At 39.7% G+C, this 26,157-nt stretch overlaps 1 protein-coding gene across 6 annotated transcripts in view; it reads right to left on the bottom strand.

Moving 5' to 3' along the window:
* rreb1a (ras responsive element binding protein 1a) overlaps positions 1–26,157 on the bottom strand; it is a 73,551-nt gene that overhangs the window by 23,149 nt on the left and 24,245 nt on the right. For 4 of the 6 annotated variants that reach the window (XM_015354591.2, XM_015354596.2, XM_015354597.2 and 1 more), the window contains exons 2-5: positions 9,381–9,509; positions 8,342–8,541; positions 5,275–5,364; positions 3,469–3,632 (exon numbers count right to left, since the gene is read on the bottom strand). In XM_015354591.2, the coding sequence (XP_015210077.2) occupies positions 3,469–3,632; positions 5,275–5,364; positions 8,342–8,541; positions 9,381–9,509 (583 nt within the window). Of the gene's footprint in view, positions 1–3,468; positions 3,633–5,274; positions 5,365–8,341; positions 8,542–9,380; positions 9,510–24,744; positions 24,828–26,157 lie in introns of all 6 variants that reach the window. The other 2 variants (XM_015354594.2, XM_015354593.2) reach the window with 2 other exon arrangements.

Below are 26,157 nucleotides of genomic sequence, written 5' to 3' on the forward strand. Positions count from 1 at the left end.
ATGTTAACACCTGCTGCTCTAAAAGAAGCTGCTCCACATGGCAGGCGGCCTACTGCACATCATAAGGCAGGTCCCCTTAACTTTACACTATCAAATCTAAACTGTTTTGTTTTGAATACATTTTGGCTTCCTTAATCTTGTCATTCTTATTTTTCATATGTGCTAAAAAAATCTATCCAGAACTTACATAAATACAATTAAAAAATAGAATCAAATTGTTAGTGTTTTCCCACAAACACACCTTAGATGTGATTTAGAATTTCAGCAAACACGGTGTCCAAGAGACACCTTCTGACACTGCTGCTCATATGTGCATGCCTGCTTATTAACAGACAAATATCTTTGCACATATATATTAATATTACAAAATTATTATTATTTTAAAAAATACAGTACTTACTCTTGAGTTTACCTATGAAAATACAAAGTGTCAGAAGTAGAGGTAACTGTATTTGGCTGCTTTTGAAGTTTAGTGTTCCATGCCTTTTACATCAATGTCTCATTTAGATGTAGGTTTAAGGTGTAAAATGTTTAGCCTCACAATATGGACTTATCACAACAATCAACAGAAGAACTTTTTTTACATTTCTACTAAAAAATACTACACTGCTCTTTATTACTTTTTAAATATTTTTTTCCCCCATCTGTGAAATTATTGATTTCCATATTAAAGAGTTTTCCACTACAACCATGAAAATGAATTCATGTAAACCCCACTCATGATTCTCTGCCTTCTGTTTATGAAATCACTTCTGTTAGTCTGCCTTTTTTAGCTTTGTCAGAACTGTTGCTTGACATCACCTCCCCCCTGTCTCCCCACAATAACAGGAACGCCAACATGTCTGAACTGCAAGGAAATGCTTCCTCACACACACACAAAAAAAAGTGAAAAGCAAGTCTCTAACCTTTCATAAGAGGTACATAATGGCAAAAATACCGAAAGCTCCCACCGTAAAAAGAGACTGGTAGTCTTCGTTTGTTTAGCCCTGCCTTCTTGCTTCTTGTGTTCCATTAAGTTGTAGGTAAAGTTCTAGCTGAACAGGAAACTGGTGTTTATCTATGGGATCAGCAAAGTCTGCTGGGTGAAGATACCATTACTGGGAGAGTTCAAACCCATCTTCCAGTTTCCTTTAGTCTTTCTAACAAGTGCTATATCCATTACGTCCAATTCCCCAAACTTCTCTGAATGTGTTATCTTTGAAACACACTCCTCTCAATACAAGTGAATAAGAAGCAACAGCAAATGTACAGCAGCTTCTCTTTTCTCCATTGTCTTCTGTGCCAAGAATCTCTAACAGTGAGGGAGCATATCAGGCAAAGACAGGAGTTCATTTTCTTCCACAAACAACTGTACAGTTGCCATCTTATCATCAAGACATATCTCAAGTCTTAACCTTTTGCCACTTGAGCAAAATACCCTCAAAACAGTTCAGCACAGTTTAAAAGTTAAAATCTCACTTTTATATGCGATTGCCATTTATGAAACAAAAACATGGTGCTTCTGTGATTCACAACATCCTCACTGCTGACAAGCCAATGTTTAAAATCACTGTAATTTCAGCAATCATTTTGAAAGGCTAAACATTTTTTTTACATTAAATCAATATCTAAAAACACATTTTTAGATTTTCATTTAATTATTTAATCATTTAATTATTTAATCATTTAATTAAAAAGTTTTAAGACATGTGGAGTGGATCCTTTTTATCTTTACTTTCTTACATTTTCACAACTTAAAAAAACAATCACTTGAAAACCTACAGCTCAAACCTTTTGCTGCTATGTCTACTAAAATAAAATGCTACTTTTCCATCACGTATTTTGGGGAGTTTGATTTTCTTTTTACACAAACACAAATGTTCAAGCTCCTCCCTGTGCCTTTGTCAAACAGGTCAACAGGTGACAAGCTCCCGATCCCTGAGTGACCTCTTCGTGAGAAGCTAACCAAGCAACAAGTGTTACATTACTATAAAAAAGCTAATCTAAAGCGTCGTCGAGGTTAATCATGACTTGGCATAAGAGAATTGTATGAGTATTTGAATCACTGCTAAAAAAACAAAGAAGGCCACAATCCTTAATTATGAATTTGTGGAAATGATAATAGATCTAATGCACTTCTCAAGTCTTCAACTTCAATTTCCTGCTCAAGAAGTGTTCCTTTTTACAGGTACAACTCAAAAGTCGGACACACAGCAGCATTTGCAATAGGGGTATGAGGAAAATAGTTTTAACTGAATTAAATCGGTTAAAGCGCAATACTTAAGGCATTTTAACTTAGAATTTTCAAATGAAAGCTTCATTTTGGTTTATTTTCTTGACATCTCTACACCCCTAAGGGATGTAGTAGAAAATACATTTAGCTATGGACTGAAATAACTGCATAAATGATAGGGTCTCTAAATGACAGAGGCATTTGTGAAATGAAGGTTGTACTGCCTGCAATGAAGTACTGCATAACTCAGCAATTTTTTCACTAAAAATCCCTTTGGTGGCTTACACTGCTCTGCAATCCTCCCCCACTCCTGTTAGGCAGCTTTGCAACACTTTGTTCAGATGCTTTACAGTTGTGAACTGCATCCTGGTAAATAAGGGAGTAAAAATTATAGCTGTTATTCTCAGACAGTGCTGTATGGCTGAGAAACTCCACATTACCTAAATGGAGTATAAAGAGTTTGTGGAAGCACACTGTTCCAGAGATAGATCTAACAGAGGGAGACCTGAGGTAATGCAACCCACAAGGTAGTACATTTGGATTCCTCTTTTTCTCTGGTCATTTTACTAACAGAAATGTCTTCTTTAAATGCTGTTCCTTGACAAATGAAAGTGTAAAACACTAAGCGTTATATACAAGAACTAGAACCTACATATAAGACCTAAAACCAAAGGTCAGTAATTTATTGATTAAATTCTATCAGATGTAACATATAAGCATCCATTTTCTCCATTAATATGACAACATGCTACAATTAGGTTCTGAAAATCTGGAGATGAGAGACATTTGTGGGAATATGTTAATCAAAGGATAATCCTGTGTCACGTGCCACCAGTACAGGAGACAAATCTGAGGCACCTCTAAGCATAAGGATTGGCTACAAATCACAAAAGCACGAATGGAAAATTGGAGCAGGACAACATAGCTAATTTTGAAACACACAATACTCAGTTAGCCTAATAAAAGAGAGCCAGGAGGAAATTGGGGAAAATGAAATGTCTCAGGTCAGACTGACACACCACGTCATGCTTTAACTTTTGAAAATCAGGTCGTCAAATGCATGAGCAAGAGCCGTCCAAACGAATGGTGGACAGTCACAGGCGGTTGATAATTGTGAGCAATCAGCTAAGCATAATTTTCTCCTCCCCCAACTCTGGCTTGTTTTTTTCCCTCTGAATTCTAGACCCGTTCCACCGATCCCCTGCCCCGATCTCAATGCCTTCTGCTCAGAGCGACTGTCGGGATGTTCTGCTGACCTGTGCATGTTGCCGTTGGTGGTGAAGGTCTGTCCGCAGACGGAGCACTTGTAGGGTCTCTCTCCAGAGTGCACCAGCATGTGCCGGTCCAGGGAGCTGGCCGAGCTCAGGGACTTTCCGCAGATGCTGCACGAGTGGTCCGTGGCACCGCTGTCAGAGTTGTGCTGTGGGGGGCAGGAAAACAAACCTTTAGCGCAACTCCTGGATCAGAACCAGCTGCTCTGGTGATTGCTGTCCATTCAGGACTTTAACAGTTTTAAGTGGCAGCAGTGGGGAGTAGCAGTTAGGGCTCTGGACACAGACCTGGAAGGTCACAGGGTTCATATACCCTCGAACAAGGTATTTCACACTGTGCTAAAATGCCCAGCTGTATAAATGGATCACTGTAGATAAAAGCATGAGATAATTTGTTGTCTAAATGTGGATAAACGCATGAGATTATTATAGGTTCTCAGAATGTGAAGGTGTTCACAGAGGTATAAATGTTTAAGAGCAAAAACAAAATGCTTAAAATTAATTAAATAAATTTTAAAAAGGGGCACCGAGAGCACATTTTGATAAAAACACTGTCCAGAGAACTGGGAATGCGAAGCATTTTTTTTTTTTTTGCCTGATTCATGACGGATGTTTCTCCCATCAAAAAACTCTTGCAGCGCTTTATATTAAAGTGAGAAAAATAGAAAAAAAACATTCAAAAATGAAAAAAATGCTTTATGTGTATATGCTTATAGAGCACTGCTGTTTTCCTCACCAGATTAGTGCTGAGATATTAAATTTGTAGATACATGTACGTAATACATGTAAGTGTATTAATACCATGTCCTTGTCTTAATATTCAAACAGCAAAACAGACATTTTGATCTGTGACAATGAACAGTAATCCTTGAGAATAACTATTTACCATACAGTAATTATAAGTAGGATTTTGTATATTGTACAAATGCACTGATCTGCAGCACATGATGTGCAAAAAACAATCATGCTGGATGGCAAAAAACCACAGTGGACAACTCCAGGTCTGGACAAGATGTGAGGGATGCACTTTGACAAGGTAGTGCAGGTCAAGTGAGAGTTTACTGGGGTTTAGCCTATTGCTGACTTTCTTTGGTTCTGCTTATAAAACAGAGCACCTCACAGGCAATGTGGAGGTCGCACAGCAAGGGTTTCGTTGCCACATCAACTGATGGCAAAAACATGTAAACGTTTACTGTCGTGTTGATGTTTTTTCAGACTAGGCAATGAGTCACCAATGAAACGGGGGAAAAGTCACAAATGCACAACTAAAGGAACAAAAGATTCTGCAGCCTTTACATAGATCACAAAGGATATCTTTTCTGCATCATGCTTCCATTTTGGTGTCATCTCTGTGAATTCCAGGTTACTGTTTTCCTCTATGTGCTTTTAGAGATGGATAAACATACGATACAAAAATCCCAGACAAGCTATTTTGTCCTGACATGGATGAAAAAAGGTTTTCGACACTGTCAATAACAGGCTACCAAACACTTTAACTTCAAACATCACTTATTAACTCTGCTTTACTGTGTTCTGGAGCTTTGTCTTTATTGATTGTAAAATACAAAAATGTGCCAAATCCTTGTTAGAAAGCTGAATGTGCCATGGTGACATTTTAATGATAACACTTCAACTGAAGGTGCTGGGACTCTGAAATGTTTCCTTCCATATAGTTTATCCCTCCATTGTAGTTAAGCTGTGGAATTCTAAGGACTTACAAAACTCTAAAAGGGTTCTCAGAGACTGGGTATGATACTTAGATACTGTATGAACAATGTTCAGACTCTGTACCTGTCGAATGTGCATAGTGAGCTGATGCTGTGTTAGACAGTTCTTGTCACACAATGGACATGTGAACGAAGACTTATCTTCTTTGGTTTCCTGTAACACAAAAAGCAGAATCGCATATTGAAAATTGCACATAAAACAGAGTAAGACACTGCGCACTCATGAAAAGTAATAAGACTTTCTGGAAATTATCCAAAGGCTTTACTATAATAAACAGCTTTTCTGGCAATATCTCAGCTAAACGTTCCAAAACATACATCAGTAGCACGCAGCATAACACCTTTCTTTAGTAAATATATAAAGAAATTATTATATTTATATACATTACTTGTATATATTTCTATTATTTTAAACACAGTAAGTGTTCTCCTGAAAAGTTAAAAACAGAAGAAAGTCTACAAACAAGGCGAGCACATTTGGCACATCTGGCTAGTTTGGTTAACAGATCTAACTATCTCATTCAGTTTCGTCCAAAAGGCCAGTGCATCATCTCCCACAGCTGAGTTGCTTGTTCTACACTCCTACAACCCTTTGAGTAAAAAAGAGCTTCCTGTTCTCGCTTTTAAAAGCACTTCCTCTGAGCTTTCATTTGTCCCCTCTGGTACATGCTTCACTGTTTTATATATTTTATATTAACATAGCAGATCTGGCTTAATTGATTACATTCACATATGGTACTCATCTTTGTTGTATCTGTTTAACCCTTCATGGAACCTACTTCTCAGTTTTGATACGGTCAAGTGTCATTTATCTCTGTCCTCTCTATGGCCTTGTGGAATCTACAGGATCAAATGTAGTTTTGCCTTTTTCGAACATCCATCCAAACCTTCCTCCCACTCTGTAAAACACAACAAACCTAAGATATCTGATCCATTTCCTAGGGCGTGGAATAGGGAACACACCACCAGAAATTCCCTATGTTCTGCTCTGTGGCGACAGTGTGAATAAAAAAAAAGAAAAGAAGCTACCTGTCGCTGTCACTAGCTGAAATCTGGAAGTATTCTGTGTCTTTGATACTTCTGTGAATTCCTGATTCTACTGAATGTGTGCTTGAAACGATCTTCGTGTGAGGAGCGAGAGCACAAATGCATCTGTATCTTGTAAGGTATCCAGGTTTGTTATTACACTATTTTAAATTATATAGAGAGATACTGATATAAATAACGTTGCCATGAGAATCCCCACTGAGCCCACAGCCTGAGAGAGGAAAAAAAACAGTTCACTCTAAGCTTTGTGAAAAGGACAACGATAAAAGGCTGTGGGTATAAAGCAGCCTTATTTGCCTCAATCCAATCGTTTTCCAGTCTATTAGCTATTTAGGGTAAAACGGGCAGTTCTCTGCCTGAATCTGCCGGGATTAATTCATCAAGCCGGCATTTGTTGGCCACCTGCCTTTTTTTAATTCGTTGAATGACCCTAATCGAGTCTGGTTACTGTTTCACCTTGAAGAGCAGATCAGAGCACACCACAGAGCTCAATCTCATCCTGCTAATATTGACACAAGGGCTGATGATTAACTTCACTTAACTCCCATACCACAACTGGGCACAGCACATACCTCCATCCAGGCCAGATCCACACAGCACTGATACACAAAACTACAGATGAAACGGGGGGGGGGGGGGGGGAACAATTAAGGGGCTTGAATGACTACTGCTTTTTGCAATAAAGCTGTGCTTTTTTCTTCATTTTGATACATCATATCGATCTACTGCTCTCTAACACTGTTAATTAACATTCTTGTGGATCAAACTTCTGTGGCAATACAGGTCATAGCTTTCACTAAAGTTGGAACAAATTATTAATTAATAATTATAATTGCTTACACTTATATAACACTTTTCTGGACCCTCCAAAGCGCTTTACAGGTGAACTCCCATCCACCACCACCAATGTGCAGCCCCACCTGGATGATGTGACGGCAGCCATAGTGCGCCAGAATGCTCACCACCCATCAGCTATCGGTGGGGAGGAGAGCAGAGTAATGAAGCCAGTTCATAGATGGGGGTAAGTAGGAGGCCATGATTGGTACAAGCCAATGGGAAATTTGGCCAGGACGCCAGGGTTACACCTCTACTCATTTCGAGAAATGACCACAGAGAGTCAGGACCTCGGTTTTACGTCTCATCCGAAGGACAGCGCCTGTTTACAGTACAGTGTCCTCGTCACTATACTAGGGCATTAGGACCCACATGGACCGCAGAGTGAGCACCCCCTGCTGGCCCCACTAACACCTCTTCCAGCAGCAACCTTAGTTTTTCCCAGGAGGTCTCCCATCCAGGTACTGACCAGTATTGGTCATTAAAGATTCTGAGACAACGCTACCCACCTGAACTATATTAATAACATTTAATCTTCATTTCACAAATACAACTGTCCAATTAATAAAATGTAGTCTAAATGTTATCCACTTTCTGTACTCTTTCCCATCACAGCAGTCCTAACTCAGGGTGTTCTTCGTAGGCCGATAACACAAGCTTCCCTGGACAATTAATAAGGATTTAGAAACACCGAACAACTTGTGATGACAGAAAGATACCATTTCAAGGAGATAATGAGGAATAATTTTTAAACAGATCAATTCTATAGTTGTTTACTTTCCACCGGCCTGCTAACTAAAAGAACTTTCCAAAACAGGAACGCCTCGAGTCTACGCATTTCTATTTTGATTATTTTAAAACATAATTTTGAGTAACGGATAGCCCTGGATTTACAGTGGCAATCTGTAATAGATGACAATCTAAGCGTCGTCCAAACCACAAGGATCACGTTTTCATGACAATCAGTGGAAATTATGGCCTCAGCTGGACTCAATCAATCCCCCTGGCACTTGACTAGTCAGACACCATGAGAAATTCTGATCACAGCAGGCTCATAACTACTGAGGTCAGTGTTAATCTACTGTAAGACATTACCTGAACACACATGATTGGGATGCTCAGAAGCCCTAAAATGCACTGTAGATGCATACTAAGAATGATACAGAGGCGAGTGGACAATCACTTTCATTATTAACACAAATCAGGATCCAGGAGTATAAGTGCCATATGAGCATGTCTTCTGTATGTACCTGGTTTCTCCTTCCAATCCGGCTGGGCCCAGGAGACTTGTTGGAAGTCTTGACAGGGGAGGTGTCGCTGGCGCCATTCATCTTGCCCACACTCATCACAGTTGACATCATGGCATTTATGGACGACAGGTCGATCCCGTCTGAATTTTCCCCACCTCCTGCCTTCTCCTCGCCCCCACAAATTGGATCGCCATTTTTACCTGCCAAGATCCAGCGCTTTCATTACTGCAAACAAACCGATCTTAAATATACAAAAACAAAATGCATTTGATATTTCATGTGCAATCTAGTTATACTATACAATCTCCTGATACTTTACTGCCCAGTATACACATCGGCCTTGTAGGGCTTGTCTGCTTAACCTGTTAAGATCTGAAAATCGAATACTTTAAGATATTTTTGCATACTATTAATAGATGCATCAGAAAATGTTAGTATTAAGATAATTTATCCTCTAACTTTTATGTGCTTCCCCTAAAGTGAACCATAATGATATCTTAGTGGATTTTCACTGGGGCAGTCGAGGGGATACCAAAACATTTCCAGTCTACTAACCCCTGGAACTTTAAAATACAGATACCTCTGTCCACAGAGGCGAATAGTCAAACTGAGGTTTCAGGGAGAAGTTAACTAGGACTTATGTGTCTGATTCAGTACTTCCTCTGAAGAGCACCTGCTGTACTACTAACTGACCTTTATAAAAAAAAAACACACTGATGAAAACCACAGCTGTCCAGAACAGAGGGACTTGATCAAAAGCTTTACGATCTGTTAGGGGAACTTCTGACTGCTGGGGGAATCCAGAAAGTTCTTACACATCAACACTGGACACAAAAATCTCCTTTTTTTCCTATATATATATAATTATAGCTAAATCTTTTTATATCTGCATCACATGCTGCGAACGTCCAGATGCAAAGAAACCAGAAAAGCAGTTGCTCCGCTTTCTTCCAAGAAATATGCTGTGCCTTACAAACTTCAGTTTCCTCATGTGTGAGGCTTAAAGAATGGGACTCGCTCTCGGCGGCCCATTGTTTACCTCTTTGTTCATCCTGCGTTTGTATGTGCGCGGAAACATCCTCCTTCTTGTCCGAGCTCTCGGTGGCCAGGGCTGCTGCAGCGGCGATGCCTTCGCCATCCTTCTTGTCCTCACAGGCACTTTCCATTTCTGCAAGGAAGAAAAGCCAGAGTGTTACTCCCAGCGCGCTCACAGGTCAACAGTTTGATGGATCAGGTTAAAAATTGGACAAAGTTGCAAGTCTGATTGGAAATCCATGGATGCTAAATCAATGCTGTTCCCAACAAACTTAATATGATATTTTAGCGATTAATCTAACAATTAAACAGGGAAGTAGTTTTGCAAACTACACAATGTGTAAACGTTACGAAGAAAAACATGAAATATCAAGATCTATGACACCAATAATCAATTTTTCGAAGACTTGTCATTGTTTAATTCAGAAATTAATAATATGTCGAATAAGACATACTATTGCTGTTTGCAAGTGAGTTTTACACAAAACATGTGATTCAGACTTGATTCAACAGAATTGCATATTATTAAATTGACAGATGTCCATTACATTTTCAAGTACATTTATTGTTGGAAGATCATTGTTATGAATTTGTAACCATTTAAATACTGTTATTGTTTTCTTTGCAGTATCTTAGATTTTATTTTCACAATAAGGTTAAGAGGTTAAGGTTAAGGTTATTTAAGTATTTCCTTTTAGGGTATAACTTATAAGGATCTTCACGTAAATTATTAATTTATCAAATGTATTGCAAACTACACTACGTGAAACTTTTAAAAAAGAAAAAAACTTGAAGTTCCAACAGGATACCACCAATGTAATTTTCTTAGGCTCTTAGCAAGTGCACTAAAATAAGCCTTTGTTTCACCGTAGAAAAGCTTTTCCAGCATCTGTAGTTACCCTTCAATTCAACATGGCTTACAAGTGCATACTTAGAGTTGTTTGTATCAAAATGCAATGTAATTTACAACAAAGTATTGGAATCACAACGTAAAAATGTAGGCTAGATGGCTGCTTGTGTGAGAATAAAAGAAAATTAAACTAACATCCATTTATATGCTTATTTGGAGGCCATTGTTGGTAAAGGCCAGGGGGGAAATGTGGCCAGGATGCTGGGGTAATACCCCTAATCTTTCAGAGAAACACCCAGGGATTTTTAATAACAATAGAGAGTCAACACCTCGGGTTTATGTCTCATCTAAAAGATGGCACCTTTTTTACAGTACAGTGTCCCCGTCACTATACTGAGGCATTAGGACCCACACAGACCGCAGGATGAGCTCCTCCTACTGGTCCCAATTGTCAAGCTTGTAAACCCCTCCTCTTAAGGACGCTCCAGCCCTTCCCAGTTTTGTACTCATCTCCCGCACCTGCCTCCGGTTCCTGCCCCCCTGTGCTATAAAAGCCAAACGTTCCTGCCGATCTGGGCTCAGCTTTGGAAGATGGACGCCCGGAAGCCCGCCTATCTGCGAGTTTAGGAGCGACTCGACGGCACAGGCTTCATCACAGTGTCCTGACCTTCCGAGTCCGGGATTAGGGAGCTTCTGGTCCAGTTACCCCCTTTTATTCCCCCGACCCTCCGCCGGATCCCGCTCCGGCTTTTAACTCTGTTTGTCTGTCAGGATGGATTACCCGATCTTGGACTTTTGCTACACCCATGGATTTGCCTCGGATTCCCTTGAACTGTTTGCCTTGGCCACACCTCCCCCGAACACTAGCGCACCATGGACATGCCCCCTGTTTTCCTTCCAGCCCCTTTGCGTGCTTTTTTCCTCCCTCCTCCCCGGATTGTGTTGTCTGCATAGGGTCCTGAAAGAACGCTTCGTGACACCACTGAGACCTCTTCCAGCAGCAGCCTTAGTTTTTCCCCAGAGGTCTCCCATCCAAGTACTGACCAGGCTCACACCTGCTTACCTACAGGAGGGTTGTGAGCTGCAGGGTGTTACAGCTGCTAGCTACTGTTGACATTAAAGCCTAGCTTTTGTTTTATGCCTGGCTTTTGTTTTATGGTGTGGACACCTGACTAGGCAGTGCTGGAACATGGATCCATCAGGTGTATGAACGTCAGGCTAGAAGCAGGTGCCAACATACAGATGTTTGTTAAGCCTTTCTGTAGTTATTAATAACATTTGAAGAATAAAATGTACACAATACCAAGCCAAACTAAATCTATAAACAGACACTTCAACCTTCATCTATTTCAGAGAGGGACATATTTAGCAAAAGTTTTGCTGCTACAGAGGACTGGGAGGTTTAATTCCATTCCTGGAACACCAGTGCCTCTGCACGCTTCCTAGAGCTCTTTAAAGCAGCACCACCTGAAGACCTATAGAGGTTCAAAAAGCTTTTTTTCTGGGAGTATCAATTTAAACATAAATCATTTGAGATGTCTATATAATTGTAAAAAAAGAAAAAAAAAATTGACTATTACTACTATCATTTAGAATCACTAAAATTAATAGACCAATTAAGCCCCATAGAAGAAAAAAAAAGATTTTCCAATGAGCTACAGGGAGAGAGGAGCGTATCTATGTTCTATTAATATAAAATATGATGCTAGTACCAGAGCTACAATATTTCAATGCTAAGAAAGCATCATTATCAAAGCAGAGTTTCAGGTGGTATGAAAAGTGGCTTTTTTATAAATCTTAAAGAGCCTCTTTTAGGTGTAATCATTTAAGGAACACAAACTTGTCTAAGGAAAAGGCAATTCCAAAATTCTGACACTTAGTTTGCAGCTACTTTTGCAAAAAGAAAAGAAATCGTGATGGTGTTGATCACCTAAAGAAATACATCAATGAAAGACCTAGAATAAAGGAGCAATTTAGCCATCACAAGACCTTACCCTGTGGGAAATTGAATTTGGTGTAACACATCAAAAATAACACTCCTTGCTGAGATGTGCACATGATTTCTTTTTAATTGGACATACAATTCATTACAAATTATGTAATTAACTAAGATTTAAATGGCGGTAGAAGATAACGCCCATTTAATTGCAAGTGACTTGAACCACGTGCGGATTGATTATTTGAATTTTGGGTGTGGAACCACAGTAATCTTGGCCTAACCCACCAACCCCCCTTCCACACACTGTACAGTGCTCCCAGGATGTCCTGTATTTAAATCCTCAGCTGTCCCCACTCTCTCATGCACTGGTTTGCCTCTCAGCCTTAATCAGAAAAGCCTGCTCCTTCTTGCTGGCTTTCACAGCTTGGCTAAGCAGGGATGGGCCTGTTCAGCAAGCAAAACAGGGACCACCAATGAACACCAGGTGCAGCATTCCCTGAGGCTGCTGCTGGTCTGGCAGGAAAAACTGTTTTTCAAAACCAGTGAAGTAAGACCTATCAAGTATGGAGCAACATTCGAGGACGAAGCTCCTGTCCAGAGTCTAAAGTCACCTGTTAAGGTGTTAAGTCTCAACATCAATGAAATACAACAACACAGCTATATTTTAAGTACATAACACCCTAGGAATACTTCAAATGAATCAAACGGTTCCCTTTAACATTTATCTCAAAAATGATCATTATTAAATATTTGCTTACTTAAAAAAATAAAGGACTTGAATCTCTTCGTAACTCGCATGCTCTCTCGCAGTTGATTCCTACCAAACAAGTAATTCCGAAATGGTCCAGAACTTAACATTTTGCGAGAAGCAACTCAAAGCAGTACACCCACACTGCGTTTGAAAATTCACTGCCCTGTGCCCACAGCACTTGTTATAGGGACTACGTGGAGCTACTTCATTGGTAATTCAGTAGCTCCTCCAGCTGCTGATGAGCCTGCTGAGCCTGGTTTATATCTGGCCCAGGTTAAATGTGAAAGGGAGGTCAGCAGCCTCTGTGTATTTGTAAAACGATGGCTGTCTAGCCGTGCTAGAAAATAAAACATTTCACAATTTACAATCACAGTGGCCTGACAAAGCGATGTTGGCTCTTAAATGGTAGTAATATGTTTTTATCCTGAAATACCTTGGATTTGTGTTTGCTGGGAAGCATTTAATATACAGTTTGTTCCTTAGTAGAAGTGACATATAATGGCCACACAGAATTTTTTTACTTAGGCAAGTGGTCAGAGGATATTTTACAGGGAGTTTCAAAGAATTATTAACCATTCATTACTGAACTACAATATACTACCTTACTATTTAAAAACAGCGGTATTAAAATAAGCAAGTATCCTTATCAGCAGGTAACAATATTTTATATATGCCCACAGGGTTTAAGTGAGCCTTTAAGATTTGTTCTTTCTCAATAGAAAACAAATCACGGAAACCTAAAATATTGTTGATTAAAGATGCTTAAGGATGCAAGAATACTGTAAGAACACTGTGCATACAGGACAATTGTTTGAATCCCTTTACTTAATTACTTTTAAAAAATCAAATAAACTGAAATATTTGTGTTAAGTGACAATCAGCATAATGTTGACACTTCAATAAGAAGTAGCATTAATCTTTCATGTTTAAATATTTTTTATTTCAACATTCTATTTCTAAATAAACCAAAAAAAGCCTTTTGAATTAATATTGTAGTTTCAGAAAATGCAGAGAAAGTATAACGAGCCTTGTAAGAAACATACTGTACAGATTTTGATGAAGATAAATTTGCCATTCATTCATGTGTTTGATGACTTAAACACTAAATCATAAAGTAATTTGTTTGGGTAGACGGGTGATGAGGTGATTTAAACTGTTGAATATGAATCCCAGTGAAGCACAGGCAAACAAGAAAGGAACCAATATGCTCCACATATCCAGAGAAGAATGCCTACGTGCCATTAATGTTGTGGGATGGACCTCAGATGAACTCGCCAGCAGTGAAGCCAAGTTCTCTTTAAGTGATGAATCAAGGTTTCGTGACCGGTGTCCCTGATTCCAATGATCATGGTACACACATGCAGAATGACACACTAATTGTGTACAACAGACCAATTGCTGGTTGCCTCTGTAAGTGTGATATTCTTTGCAGGAGTCTCTAGTTGCTACAGAACTCCTATTCTAGTGATCCATGGCAATCTGACTGCACAGCACTATATGATGTCCTGCTGCCCACACTCATCCTGGGACAACAATATTCCAGCAGGACAGCACACATCCTCGTGCTGCTGCTGTAGCAGCTATGCCATGGATGCCCTACTCACCACTGTGAACCCCAGTCAACATTATGGGATGAGTTAGGAAGACATGTGACAATCAGTCATGTGATAGTGCACATGTTTGTCCAGGCTCTGCAGGACGCATGGGAAAGAATTCCCACAAGAGAATGTCTACAACCTGGTGCAGATCATGTGTTGCACATGAACTACTTGTCTAAAACTCATAAAATCTTTTACAGCTACAAATCTAGTTCAGGTGATATATATGCAAATGAGCCATAAATGCTTACAGACATCATCCTTCCATTTATTTTCAAATCAGGTTCGCAGGGGAGTAGACTATCACTGCAAGCAACGGACGCAAGGCAGGGTACACCCTGGATGGGACGCCAGTCCATTGCAGGGCAGACAAACAGACCTAAATACAGACACGCACACACTCACACCTAGGGCTGATTTTCCCAGAGGACCCCAGCGCTATAAGGCAGCAATAATAACCACTGCACCACTGCGCTGCTCTTACAGACATCACTGAACAACAATTACTGACATTGCAAAATGTTTCATATGTTTCAATCTATCAGCTTTTATGTGAACTGAGGAGTATTAATAGAGACTAGGTAAAATGTTTGGCAAATTTTTAGAAAATTCCAGCTGATTTTGTCTGAACCCAGATGAAAGTACAATCAGTTCCCAACTTCAACTCCTTGCTGCAACCTGCGGCAAATCTAGATTTTTGCCTACACCGCATCATTTTTGTTTGCTTTGAATCTGGGTTGCATTCTACACCATACCCATAGAAAACATTTCAACGTATTTTCTGTGTGCCAGATTAAGATAACCTATTTATTTCCATAAAAGGACAGTTTTGTGGCCACCACGGATCAAAGCTAAGCAATGGCTGAACTATTTTAACCAAAAAATATATGGATGAAAAACAAGTCAGGCTATGGGTATCTGTGAAGGAGGAGCAAAGTTCTGAAAGATGGAGACATTTATCCCCATGCTAATTGCTGCTTCCCGTTCATTCTGAACAGGAAGGCCTTTGCTGAATCCACTTCCTCCTTTTGGAAAGGAACGTGACCGCTTCTCATCCCCAGCAGCTGAAGCTGTCAGCATTTTCTCACCGAAACTTGCTTAACCTCCTTTGCTCTTAGCTGTACTGAAAGTTAACGACAGAACAAAACAAAAAAAAAGTTGCTTGAAGTGCAAAAAAAAAAAACATGTTCTTACAGTAGAGGACAGTAATAATAATACCACACTGGACAGGAAAGGTTTGGAAAACTGTTTCGGAACAAAGAAGAATAACTAAATTAAGAGGGCTCAAGGTCCAACATTCAGAAATGGAAATTACACTGTTTTAGCATTCTGCTGTACAAGAAGACAATGCAAAGGTTCTGTCTAATTTCTAAAACAGAAACAATCTTAAAGGAAAAAATCCTCCTACAGACATTTTTTTTTAAATCAACCCCTCCCATTTAAGCTGGAAAACAGCATAATTTACCAAAAAAATGTTCCTTGCCGGTAAAACCATCCATTCATATCGCCGAGAGCCCAGAGTGGCTAAAGCAGATACTGCTGTACATCTAGAAAACTGGTTCCAGAAGCTGTAATCACAGGTCTTCCCCTTGGCCATCCAGAAAGCCTTGGAACCTTTTGCGCACAAAAGCTGCAGTAAAAAATGGCTAAGGGCAGCAGCAACAACTCAGGCTGCTAAAAACAAACTACAGAGATGACTATCAGACTATCACACCCTTGGAGTGAAAGGGGTTGGGGGAGGGGGAAGGACCCAAGGAAAACTTTGGATCCGTCTAGAACTGCTTCTTCCAGTTACAGACCTGTGGGACCTCTTGCTGTCCGGGCTTTCGATCTAACCAGCCCAAATCTTTCTGTTAAAGAGTCAAGGAAATGTGGGTAATTGTGGTACAGATTCAAAAACAAACCTCCGGGGTCCAGGTTGGATCAATAAGAATAGAAGACAATAAATGACACAATCCAAATTACTTTGATTAAAACAGGAGCCTCCCTGTGATAAAAGCATCGGGAAGGAGCTTTCCTTTGTTATTTTTTGCTTTCCAGCACAAAATAAAAAAAGTGTGGGGTATTGAAACGCTTAACTGATTGTTAGAAGAAAAAAAACAACACTCAATCATATAACAGCTGTTCATTGATGCTTCGGATTTATTTCCATCAAGGCAGCAGTTCTCAACAACAAAAAAAATCTAAAGATTATCCCTGGATTTAATCTTTATTTCATTATCTGATCTGCCCCTGCTGATTGGTGAGTAATTAACAGGAGCACAACATTATTAACCACTAATCAGAGCAGACTGGAAAAAAAGAGCTCTACCAAGAAGTGTGTGTAGGGGGAGGGGATGGGGGGGTTGGGGGGGGAGCTGGGCTATGGAGGGCAATTTACTTTGCTGGTATGTCCTGGCCAGGTTGGGACTTTTTTCAGCTCGTTACACAGGGGGCTCTTTCACATGGGATATTGACTGCGCTTGCGAGGGAAACCCCTTCAGACTTCACAGGGCTGCATCTGCTGCTTGCCATCACTCCCGACAGCCCTCCGAGTTAACACGTCCTTGTGAAACCAACCAGGAAGACAAAAGAGCAACAGCGGCGGCATGGAAAGTTTCTCGGCGGCCCTCAGTGCCAGATTACCAAACAGGAATCACATGTTCCCGAGATGGATTCTGAATGTTTCTGAGCAGCCTCTGTGCCCAGCTGAGGCCCACACTGATGCAGGGCCTGAAAAGCCTCGGCTTTCTCAAGAGCTGCCCTCTCACAGCATCTAGCGGGAGGCTGGACGAGGAATGAAGGGCTTTTTAGACGGAAACGTCAACAGTTTAATGGCCTACTTAAAAAAAATGATGGTGGTGCCTTGAAAACCAGAAACACAATGTTCTGGTTTAAATAAACTTGTCAATTTAACAATCTACTGTGTCAGTAACTACCGTTCGTGTAAACTGCTTTATCAAATTTATATTTTGCTTGAATAAATCAACGCCCCGGCTCCTACTCCTGCAAAAACAGACATGTTTCAGTAGTGGGATGGATGATGCACATATTTTGAAATTACGCCCTGTAACATCCAAGTCCAATTTAATTCTTTTTTTTTTGCTTTTTTGATTCCAAAGAAAGCAGAAGTCAGAATACTGGTTGCTTGTAGTCGGCAGGATTGTTAAACCCGTTGTCTACAACAAAGTCAAAGCAACATGGAGTCATTGTGAGCAGGATCTGCTGCTAGTCTCTCCTTCCACACTGTTGGGCTCATTTCCAAGGTGACAGGTTCAGCACCTCCTGAACACTTCCTCTTCCTGCAGGTTCCAGCCAACTTAATTTGTGTTTTACTATTGTGTTCTCGTTTTCAGGCCCAGAAAGTTCTGTGAAAATGTGACACTGTGTGGTACGTTACTGTAGAACTCTTATGAGATGTCACTCCACAGTGCACATTTAAAGCAACAGATGGATTTCTTTATATGTAAATGCTTCAGTCTTTAAAGGTTTTTTATGGTGCAAATATAAGCAAATTTCTCTGTCATTCTTCTCAAAATTTGCAACAGAACTGATGATGCGTGCTTTTCCATTTTGCAGTTTCTCAGCCTATACGTAGTAGGCAAGCCTTTACAACTAATGAAAGTGTGTGTGAATCTCGTTTAAAATATTCAATAGTTTCTAGTCTATTCAAAGTGCACCATCCTAGATCAGCAGAACACAAGAAATACCTGATAAATATTTCAGCATTTTCAATGATGTGCTTCTGGGCTGTGGCAGTGTGCTTTCTGAAGAGGCTGGCTGTCAGTGGCCAGGTTGAGGTGTTATCTCCTGGGAATGTGCATGAGGGTTTTTCTGACAGGATTAACCACTTGCCAACAAAGCAGGCCTGTGGAGACAGCCGCCACATGGCAGCTATTTATTCCACAGCCCTCCAGCACTGCCCTTCTCAGCCACTGACTGCAGCTAAGATTGCACTGTGTGATAAAGGCAGGGAGGAACACTAATAAGACATTCCAGCAAACAAACATCAAACAGACTAGCATTAGAAATTGCTATGTGGGTTGCGCACTGTTAACATCTAGGTCAAATGAAAAGTATCTTTTACTATTGTTTTTCCTATGTTCAAACTATTAAATACACACAGGACATTCTTTAAAGTTTCAGTGTTAGCATCCCAGGCAGAGCCTCATTTTATTTCCTGATCGACTCCCTTGTATGTAAGAAACATAAGATTGCGCTTTATAAAAAATCAGATCTGAACTCATACTGTAAATAACCATACACATTTTCAAGAGAGAAAATTTACGCAAAGTGGCTTAAAATGCTACAGGGCATATCAAATATATAGTGCAGCACCCATTATAAACCAGCACAGTAAACAGTGTGCCAGATTATAATAGACGTTCAAACAGCAAAAATCAATTAATTGTGCTTGGTATCTCATGATGATGCAACAGGACTGATGCTGTTTTTGCTCGAAATGACAATCAAAGACATCCTGAAGACACCCTTTTCCTTTGTCGTGGCACAGGACTCTGTTCACACACACATGCCAGAAACAGCATGTAAACACATCTCCTGGTCAGCTTACAAGCTGAAAAAAAAGAAAGTAACGTTTCTAAGAAAGATCTGAACGCTGGGCATAAAATGAGGTTTGCAAGCTCTTTTTAAAGTGTTACGTTAAGCGAGGCGGAATAACGAGAATGTCGCCGAGCTGATGAGTTGTTTTTCTTTCATTGAGAGTAAAAAGGCAACTCAAATCACCAATCTGCTTTTATCCCTTGTAACACTCATTAACAGCAGCATTATGTGTGCTGCGTTATGTGTGATGTTAATGGTTAATACAGTGTCTTCTAATGGGCATGACTGACGGGCCTTTTCCTCCCCGGCCTGCCCTGCTTTCGTATGAAAGGACCCCCAGCTGCACAAGTTTGTTCTCGCAACAATATTCCCTGGCCCTGCCCTGACTTGCAGCACACTGGAAGATTTCCCGCCCACTGCTTTGAGCAAAGTTCACACAGGCTGATAATTCCTGTTTGCAGAGTTGGAGTTGGGCCCAGACAAAGCATCTTTTGCTCTGAGCATCCATTTTCTCTTGTTCCGAGCTCTGCAGACATGAAAACGCCCTGCCAAACGCCTCTGGTGTTGGGCTGCTAAAAGATGCGCTGCCCCATCACGACAAACACTCTAAAGCAAATCAACAGCTTTGTTTGGAAATCCTGCGTAACAAAAGAACCACAGGCACTTCGGTGGTAATTACTGCAACCCCTCCATCCCCAGCAGCAGCACGTACCTACCAGCCTCCATTATCTTAACATGTCACAAGACACTAAACTTCTTTTCAAGCTGCTTTAGTCGAGACCAGTGGCGTGAATGAAGCATCTCTGATGCACGTCCTCAAACTTGATTCACGTTTTTAAAGGCCCGAGTTGGCAAGTTCCAGTGTTTAAAAAAATACTGCTGCTATACAACTGGAACCCATCTCTATATTTAACCATGACATTAACTTCGATGGGATAAATGTGTTTTCAAAAACTACTGTAAAGATAGTAGGTGACACCCCTTGATTTTACGGCTTTTCACAAGCCATAGTGTCAATGATTTCATATTTAACCGAGCCCCTCTAAAAAGAATACTTGATACTATCATGATCACATGGTCAGGAAAAGATCTCCACAGACCATGGTCATTAACATCAGTATTCATATTTATAAGCATTAACATTGGTCATTCACCCACAGGGCAGTTTAAGATGCTTAAGAAAGGAACAGCCAAAAAAAAAATGAATTTACAGATTCGTTACAAACAGCCTGACTCAACCATGGAAATACTCGTGAACTTGCCAACGTACTTTAAAAGTTCAATCAAAAATAAATATAAAATGGGTTTGCATAGCAAATTATACATATTTTTTGTGAAGTAGCAGACCTGCACGTAAATAAACACACTGACGCAGTAAGTAAACATTTTGCTATATAAAAAAAAATACAGCCTTAAGTAATAACGGTACATTAAAAGCATAGAGCAATGGTACAGTTCTACACTGGAAGCTCGAGGGCTCATCTGGGATGGGACACTGGTGTTCAGCTCAACCCTTCAGCAAAGTACTTCACTCCAAGTGCTTGTAGAAAATGCCCTGCTGTGTAAGAAGCTCCCCAAGTAGTCATTGTAAACAAGAATTTAACTCATTTGACTGGCATTGTAAAACAAACATTTGAATTGCAGATTTAAAATTGGAAAGTGTCCGTTAGAAACCTAACAAGCCCTACTAACTGCTTAAAGGGGAACTGCAGTCCCTATTTCTCAAACCGGCTATTAAACCTTGGCAACAAAATCAATTAATTGACATTAATAGAAAAAAATGACCAATTCCAAATTAAGCACAAAATCGTGAACTTTGTGCAAGTCACCATGTTGTCACAAACTCGCATTAGTTCCCTCGAACTGCGACGTGGTGTGACGCTTCCTGCTCACTAGTCACCCTATCGACTAATGTAATGTGACGTACAAGCGAATAAGTACAGGCTGTGCAACAGACATTTCACCGCAGAAATGTTCCAACACGATCTGTATGCAGACTTAACAAGAAGTATTTGTTGGCAAAACTGTCTCGAAATCAAAAGCAATATTTCTATTGGATTAAAAGCAATGTATTCACAAGCCTGCTGGACTACAATTTAAGAAGGCTGCAACACGTCACAGGACGTTTTGTTGCCTCATTCTGAATCGCAGAATATGGTGCTGCTTGTACCTGGACATTTTTGTGTTTAACAAGTTTTTTTGACAAGTTTTACAAGTTACTGTGTACGTTTTACATTTATTGTGGTTTGAAATGTATTCATCAATGCCGATTTTGTCTAGCCCTGCAATATAAAAATAGCGTTGCAGTTCCCCTTTAAAATCCAAGACTTTGTTTTACAAGCGGAGTACCTCTGGTGAAACAGTGATGTTAGACTGAGAACCTCTGTGGAGCCCTGCCACGTTCAAATACAGTCAAAAAAGCAGGACGCTGACCGGCTCTGTTAAACAAGGGCACAGAGCCTCTCAAAGGAATGGTCCTTAAGATGCTCTGCTGCAGCCAACTACAAACACTCGACAGACTGGCCTGACAATAACAAGCCTGAGTTGCAGGAGATTTCATTCTTTGAAATGTAGAATCAAAGGACCTACACGAGGCAGCAAGGAGCATGTAAGTGCCGAGTTCTGTGGCACGGAAATAAGAACGAACCATTCAGTTCTCCCACGTTTCTGCACCAGCAAAATAAATATCAGCCTACAATGTAAGCACATGCAGTGGTGAAAAAAACACATTTACAGGCATAATACATACTTCTTGGTGTTACATCATTTGAGTTATAATCATCATCCAGGTGGATGCTACACATTGGTGGTGGTGGAGGGGAGTCCCCATTACCTGTAAACGCTTTGAGTGGAGTGTCTAGAAAAGCGCTATATAAGTGTAAGCAATTATTATTATTATTATCATCATCATCATCATCATCATCTTGTCAAGGCAGCTCAGTTTAATATACCTAGGCACTGTACAACTTTACAAAAAGCTCACTTAACTTTAACTGCTAGCTATATAAATTCTACCAAACAAGATTTGAATAATCTGGTGGTGAACAGTCACATTCAAGTTACTTTTTAGCAGTGCAGGTAAGAGTCCCAGCGCATGAAGATAATGTAGTGTGTTCTCATGTTCTGGTGCACTGTCTGTGTGATAACCACGGATCAGCAAGACTCAAGAGTTATTCAATAGACACATTGGAAAGATTCTGTTTGCACCATGGATGGCTGTCCTAAGATAAAAGTAATTTTTATGTTTTCTGTTTTCAGTTTATGCCCACTCATCTCTGGGGCCTTATCATGCTGAATAGAAATGTTATTAGCCTCCAGACACAGAGCCACCTCCTCTAAGAACACAGACGCAGAGGACTGTCTTTTGGCTTTCTCCCCAGTAAAATTACAGTATCCACCGACACTCTCTTTTCTCTACTCCACTAAAAATGAACACTCAATAAAATAAAGAGTTTAAATTAATAAATTAATTGGCCCATCTTAGCAAGGGTGTGGTGTCAGTGAAACTAAAACTTGCGCACAGCTCTTTGTCCTTCTGCTATATTTGCTGTGACTCAGTCAGTCCAGGTTCAGACTAGAAATGGAGGAAGCACTGTCACTGAAAATATGTTTTCTATTTGATCCCCCCCCAACAATTGCTCTTTTATGAATACAGAGCACGTGACATGTTGCTGCTGTACTGCACGACTCTTCACAGGCATTGTGGGATAACAACAAAGAATCTCACAAATTTCTTCAAAGAACTCAAGGGAAATTCTAAACTGAACTCTGTAAGTGAATAAAAAAGCAGACAATGATAAGGGAGCACGTCCTCTAAAAGCTGACAGAACCACTCCTGCTTGGTTAGTGAGGAGCGAGCTGGGTTCTTCTGCACATTTCAGTCTGGCCTCAGGCGTGGTGTGGCATTTAGCAGGGCATCCCTGGCACAGTGCGGCCTAGCAATGTGGAGTCATCCCACACATCCTGTCTCAAATCTGGCATTTAACCCTCCGGTAGAAAATGGTCGCCTTCTGTTGCCTTTTGAAGGGTTACGTCGTTTCAAACTTTTTTTTGTACTCAAAGAATTTCACTCTACTATGGAGACGAAACACCCCCTCTCAAAAAAAAGGGCAAAAAGATAAGCGCCACAAAGCACAAGTGTAACAAAACGCATGCCATAAAAAGACAAAATATTGCCATGTTTATCTGGTAAATAATATTAATAAATGTCAAGGTTTTTTTTATACTTTATTTGATTTCATGTCACAGATGTCAACAAACAGAATATAAAAATATGGCACAGAGTTAAAAACAAGGAATGTTAAGTAGTACAATGCAGTACTGACCTCACTTTAAACTGTACGTACACTTTTAGTTCCCGGATACAATAAGGATTCAAGAGTAGCCATATCAATCCATAGAAGACAATCAAGGTACATTCCTGAATTCAAAGCAAAACCTTACCCTGGCAGCCAATCTGAATCATTTTCAGCTAAAACCCCCAACATCTTCATGCACATTGTGTCAAGATTTGGAGAAACTGTGACTTTTTCACAGAGAAGACTATGGGATCTGACTCAAGTTTTTGAAATCCTCAATGTTATAAACAAAATCAACCCAGCGGACCACTTCAGTATCAAGAGTGAAGAAGAAAGCAGGAGAAACAAATGGGACCTGAGGGGAAATGCATCTTTAACTGAGAATAGGAGCATTTCCTTCCACAAAGGGTTATGGGAATCTGGAACAGGCTACCCAGCTGTGATGTTTACTTCTTTTATGAAACGGTTGGATGAGATTCTCTGATCACATAACTGTCAAAACCAAACAACCTAGATGGGCCAAATTGTTTACATTTCTTTGTCATATTTTTGGTTTATAAAACAGGAAATGATTGAAAATTGTAAAGGGTGAAAAATATTTAATTGAACTGTTTTTATACTTTTCATACCTCCAAAGCTCTGTACCTTTTGCCTGGTGGAGGAACCACACATTTCTTCTTTTGTTTCTTTTTGAAATAAAAAAGCAGCCAGCTCCTTGTACTGCTATGATCATCAATTACTATGTTAAGGCATTTACACAGTTCAGACCTTAATTTCAGCAGAAAAGTAAACACAGGAAAACAAAGAAAATACCATACACTACATGAATATTTAAATTGTTCAGTACTGTTCTGTAAAAGTAATAGACAAACTGACAACTTTGTCGTCTGGAGATGCCAAACCCAAACTGTGATAAAACAAGTTCCTGGCTTTGGTAATTCTCAGGCAGTAAGTGAGCAATTTCTGCAATATTTCATACTGAACAATACAATGTTTTGGACCTAAAAGTGCATGACTGTTGCATAACGCTAATAATCAACACTGGATCCATCCAAACTGCAGCTGCTACAAAACGCTAAATAAGTCAAAGTGAGAAAGGGATAATTCATCTCGTTAATCATCTTTTCAGCTGTTACAAATTGTAATTCAAGCAAAGGTTACACTAAAATTTCAAAAACCGTGGATGCGTATTTAAGCTGTGTTATTAGTGCCCTTAAATGCAAGACAATAAATTAAACTCCCTGAAGAACCGCATGCATAGTATGCATAGTATGCCATCCTTCACTTGGATGTTGCTCAAAAAATGATTTAAAACGACAACTGTTTTTTTTAAAAGAATCTGTTGCAAATATATATATTTGGTACAATTCTGAGGTGTCGGGTGTCTCACGTTATATTTACCCCTCCAGAGACCAGGGTTATACCGTTCAGGTATCAGTCAGGGTTGGGCACATCATACTGTGACTGTTCATACTGTAGAAAATGATAGAATTTTTTTTATTATGATAGTTATCATCCATTTAAAAGAAAGAAAATATTTAGGTTTAGCACATCAACGATATTTCACAACATGCTTTTCCTTTACACCAGTTTTTACCTTTTTGCCAAAGGCACTTTTTTATAAGCAAGGAGAAGAATATACAGCTTTTTACCTCTCCTTGTGTTGTGTAACAACCGCAAAAGTGCCTGATACTGTCATTCGCATCCAGAGAAGTTTTTAAACTTCCATTTTTAAGCCCACTGCAATCACTTTCAAGATGGAGCTGCACTTCAATGCAGGGCTCTGTTCTCTCAGCTGTTGCCTGTCTGATGTTACTCACAGCTGGAGAAACACCCCCAACAATTCATGCACATTGTCTCAAGATCTGGAGAAACTGTGTCTTTTCCATCTGAGACTGACCTCAGGGATAACAGCTTCAAGATGCAGTTTGACGCAAAAATGAAGTTGACATCTTGAATGCAAGTATGGTCAACCTTAAAAAAAATTGTATGTCAACCCTGAATAGGTTATATACTTTTTGGGATGTCTGCTACTTAAAAAAGCATTACAGGAAAAGGCCGTTAGTGTAGGATTCTGTACAGATGCCATCAATAGTGCTGAATGTTTCAAGTGACCACACAGTCTAAATACTTTCTCATTTGGGAGAATCATCTATTTTAATTTCAATACAGTTAGTTAAAGGTCTGACCAAGAAACAATTCAAAATTCATCAAAGGAAGTTTATTTTAGGTGTAAGTTCTATATATATATGTTAATCTCTCAATACATTCCCAACAAAACTTCACAGTTACAGCACTTAGCTAAGAAGGCATATATAAAGACTTTTTTATTTTGGGGGGGCTGACTGCATAAAAAGAATATGCAACAAATGTATAGTAATATATAGAACAACTAAAATAAACAGTTTCATAGTGAAAAGGCAAAACTGTAACAGCTGTAATACTGCAATCAATTCCCCTTGAAGGCAAAGTGATCCAGAGTAAGACTTGATTGATCTCTACATAGACATGTCTATAGATTAAGAAAAACACAAAGGTCCACATTAATCCCCCACAGCTATTGACTCCTTAACAGATTGAAACCGCCAGCACTTCATTTTATGCAGCATTTCAAAATTTTAATTAACTGTACAAACTCATGTGATTACTGAAAAATTCCCAGAGGTGCTTTTAATCAAGAACATAAAATATCTGCATAAGCGTGTTCAGACAAGTGCTTAAGCAAAACTGCATTTAGGCATGAAGCAGCTACTTTATACAAGACGCTTGAAAGAAGGGGAAAAAAGGCAGACAGATAGAGATT

Source organism: Lepisosteus oculatus, chromosome 6 (assembly GCF_040954835.1).
Source record: "Lepisosteus oculatus isolate fLepOcu1 chromosome 6, fLepOcu1.hap2, whole genome shotgun sequence".
In the NCBI taxonomy this organism is placed as follows: Eukaryota; Metazoa; Chordata; class Actinopteri; order Semionotiformes; family Lepisosteidae; genus Lepisosteus; species Lepisosteus oculatus.